At 34.0% G+C, this 3,932-nt stretch overlaps 1 protein-coding gene across 1 annotated transcript; it reads right to left on the reverse strand.

Annotated features, from left to right (window-relative positions):
- Positions 1-798: 798 nt before the first annotated feature.
- LOC103129493 (cell surface glycoprotein CD200 receptor 1-like) lies at positions 799-3,932 on the reverse strand. The gene is made up of 6 exons (XM_016665150.1): positions 3,849-3,932; positions 2,790-2,846; positions 2,205-2,507; positions 1,626-1,892; positions 1,366-1,450; positions 799-1,285 (listed from the first exon to the last, which is right to left on the reverse strand). Exons 1-6 carry the CDS (start codon positions 3,910-3,912, stop codon positions 1,270-1,272), a joined length of 792 nt encoding a protein of 263 aa, XP_016520636.1. The 5' UTR covers positions 3,913-3,932; the 3' UTR covers positions 799-1,269.

Here is a 3,932-nt window from a genome sequence, read left to right on the forward strand (position 1 = left end):
AACCCCCTACATTCAGCTTTAGGAAGTGTTTCTAAATCAGCTAATTCCAATAATAACGCAGTCATGTGACAAATTGTTTCAGATAAAACAAATAAAATGCAGCACATTTATCTACAAACCATAGGATAATAATTTGTTGCCAGCAAAAACTGTGTAAAACTTAAAGCTATAGTCTATTCAAGACCGGATGAACTCAAATAAAAAAAATAAATAAATAAAATAAACCCTGCAGCTATACTGCCCCCTTCTGGTAATTTTAATTTAACACATCCCTTTGGTTAACTGATTAAACATAATATTTTTTCCCTTGACATTTGTCATTTCTGCACAATAAAGTTGAGTGAAAAAAGCTTAGAATCATTTGTTTTAAGACAATAAGCTAGAATCATTGACCATATCATTGAATAATGAAGTTGCCAGTGATAAATTAGCTTAAAAATAATTGGAAAAAAAGATTCTGAAAATCTCTATGATCTAATGCTTTAATATAACAAAAGCTAAAAATTAACTTTCAGTAGAAGGACTAAGCAAAAAAATATAAAAAAATCTCATACATTTTTGGTTGACAGATCTTCCTTGCTGGAACAGGAAGAGAAACAATTTCTTGGATTACTTACTTCCTCTTGCTATTTTGTTTCAAGGATAAAAAATTATAAACTACATACAGAGTAACATTTACAAAACTGATGAGAGTTAGTCACAGTTAGAGTGACACATTTTAGTCATTGGTTTATATACCATTTGAACAAAATATGTTGCACAAGAATGTAAACAGATGAAAATAACATCATAGATATTGAGACAATAAAGATTTTATTAACATGCATCTGAACTGCAATGGCTGTAATTGACACAAAGAAGAGCAGGGGGATAAAACAGCTTTGTCCTTCATCAAATAAATCACTTTTAAAATGAATGTAGAAACCAGGTGAAGAAGAGGCTGAGCCTATACTTAAAGCCAAAGCTTGATGGGCATGTTTGATGCGGCGAGGCTGTTATGAATGAGAACCTGTGGTATTGATGAAGTCCAAAAACTCTAGTTTGGCCAATTCTGTCACCATGAACATTCATTGCTCTCCACTGATTGTATTTTCTGTTCCACAGACCCTCTTCATATCCAGCATCATCCAACATGAATCAAAAATAATGCAGTGATCCCTGTTGGCTCCTTCTGACCAACAACACCTGACCCCAGTTATTTACAAACACACCTTCTGGAACAAAAATGGCTGCCATGACATGGTTCCTGGTGATGAATTGGTTTATGAATCACTGTTGACATCTCCTGCCAAAATGTTACAAGAAATGTCAACAAAGTATTTCATTGCAGGCGAGTACAGTACAGTATTTAAGTAGACCACTCACCATTTTCTTAGAGCAAAAATCAATAATCCTAAAATGATTACGATGAAAACCGCAGCAATACGCATCCCCATCATTAAAGAGTTGGCTGTTGACAAAGAATGAAAGTTTTGTAACAATATTTTCATACCCATCACCTCTTACAACTTACAAAGAATAAATATCACTATAATAAATAATAATTGTCTATTGATCACTTAACACTTGTATCAAAAGAAAACTTTACACTGTATTGTCATTCAGTGCATCAAAACAAACCTGACCTCCTCTGAATTTTGGCGTTTCAGTCCTCTCCCACTCCCACAACTCGTGCCGGACAATGCAGGCCAAGTTTGCGTGATCAGTGTCTTCAGGGACCTCCAGCTGACTCTCTACTGTTATAAATCCATCAGGATTATTCTGCTGCGTCACAGATTGATTTCCTGTGACACTCCAGCTGATGTTGGCAGCAGGAATCCCTCTTTCAGCTCTGCACACAGCCACCATCTTGTTGCCCCTTTGCTCTAACCAGGCAGATACAACAGGAGGAGCTGAACCAAGAAAGACAAGAACAGATTAATATTGTACCTCTACAACATATTAAAAGGTTAGCCACATTACTAAAATACAAAGTGTATTGTACTTTAGTAATTAAGAATACATTCAAAAGTAAATGGTTAAATCATTAAGTTATCTAAAGTGACAGTAATACTGTATGTGAAATGCTATCTGGCATATTTGAGACATTGAGATGCCAGCAAAAACTGCATATGGTGAGATAGTAATGACATTGATATAGTGATAATACTAGTATGAAGTCCTATATCCAAAACACACTTTTAAGGAGTTAATTAAGTTCTTACCTGTGACACCCACTCTGATGTTATAATTTTCATTTCCTCCTGTGTAAGTGGATTCACACTTATAAACTCCAACATCATTGACTGAAAAGTTTGGGATGTGTAGGAATGACTGATCAGTTGAGTTTTGTAACGATTTTCCATCATTGCAGGAGTTAGAGCTTTGACCCTCATGGTTAAAGGAGATCTTACAGGTTTTATGTTTCAGTTCAATGTTCCAGATAACAAACACTGCCTTAGTCAAAGTCTTATTGCTGCAGATGAGTCTAGCATCGCTCCCAAGATTGAAGGCTTCCTTTCTATTATCTGCAAAAAAATAACTCAGATTAGTTTTAGTGATTGCAACAACTAAATGTTCTCCTTTTTTTTACTATTGCTATAGAAAACAAAACTTTTACAGAAAATGCTACAAAATGCTAGATTTCTCTGAAAAAAGATTCTTAACAGATCATAAATACTGTATTTGAAAATAAATTGAAAAAAAAAAGAAAAAAACACATGGTTTTAAAAAAGGCAGGTGGTGTTTTTTTCCTAAAATGTTTTACCAAATGCAGATGAGCAGAGAAAATCATAAAAATATAAATTTACCATAAACTTTCAGAGGTGAAGTAGTTGTGTTCACAATGACATTTGACTTAGTAGTTCCTGAGAGAGACAGAGATGCATGTTATTGAAATAAAAATAGATAGAATTCATATTTCTTGAATTTCTTTCACTTTGTGTGACTTTGCAGCCAAGAATGTCAATACAAAATAATTGTGAATAACTGTGGCATGAAAGAAAAGTGAGACAAGATTAAAAACAATTTTAAAACATAAATTTAAAATGTAGATAGGGTATTAGTATGGATTCAGAATATTTTACTCTGATACCTCAAAATAAAATCCAGTGCTAGCAATTGATATCAGAATGGACATTGATATTAAATAGAGCCCACTTTCGTGTAATTTAATCTTAGTTTAAACCCAGCTGTTCTGTAATGGTCTCATAGGTTTGTTATAGAACACTTTTTAACAAATAGCATCATGAAGATGAAGGAATAAATCAGACTCAGGTTAAAACAAACAAACAAAAAAACATTTCACCCAAGTTTCAAAAATCTCACTGAGAATTGTTCAGAATTGTTCATCTGAACTGCAGCACAACTGCAAATTACCATAGGAAGGTTGTCTGCCAAAACCGACAGAGTTGGCAAGGAGAACACTGAATAGAGAAACAACCAAGAATCATGCCGTAACTCTGGATGAGATGCAAAGATCCACAACTCAGGTTGGAGAATTTTTCAGCCAGACAACTATTTGTTCTGCACTCCATAAATCTGGCATTACAAACGAATGTCAAGAAGAAAACCATTGTCAGAAGAAAGTCCTAAGAAGTTCAGCTCATGCAGTTTCTTTAAAAATGCATAAGAATATGATAAAAAAAAATTTTGTAGTGGCCCACTCTCTGCTTTCCCCATTTTATTCTACCTCCACTGATGCTATCTTTGCTACATTCTTTTAATGTGACATGTCTCTAAGCATGTTTTCGACTCTCTGCGTTGGTAGAAAATATATGGGATGTAGACTACAAGTACAATTTGCAATGCACTGAATTTTCCCAAGAAACTAAATAATCAGATAAGTAAAAAATTTTGAGATTTCAAACCTTGAGTTAGAAACCATTCCTCAGACAAAAAAAATATCACAGCATAAATCCACAATTTGTGCATCTTCTTCGATTGTCATTAAG

The sequence above is a fragment of the Poecilia formosa genome, unplaced genomic scaffold, assembly GCF_000485575.1.
Source record: "Poecilia formosa unplaced genomic scaffold, Poecilia_formosa-5.1.2 Scaffold550, whole genome shotgun sequence".
In the NCBI taxonomy this organism is placed as follows: domain Eukaryota; kingdom Metazoa; phylum Chordata; class Actinopteri; order Cyprinodontiformes; family Poeciliidae; genus Poecilia; species Poecilia formosa.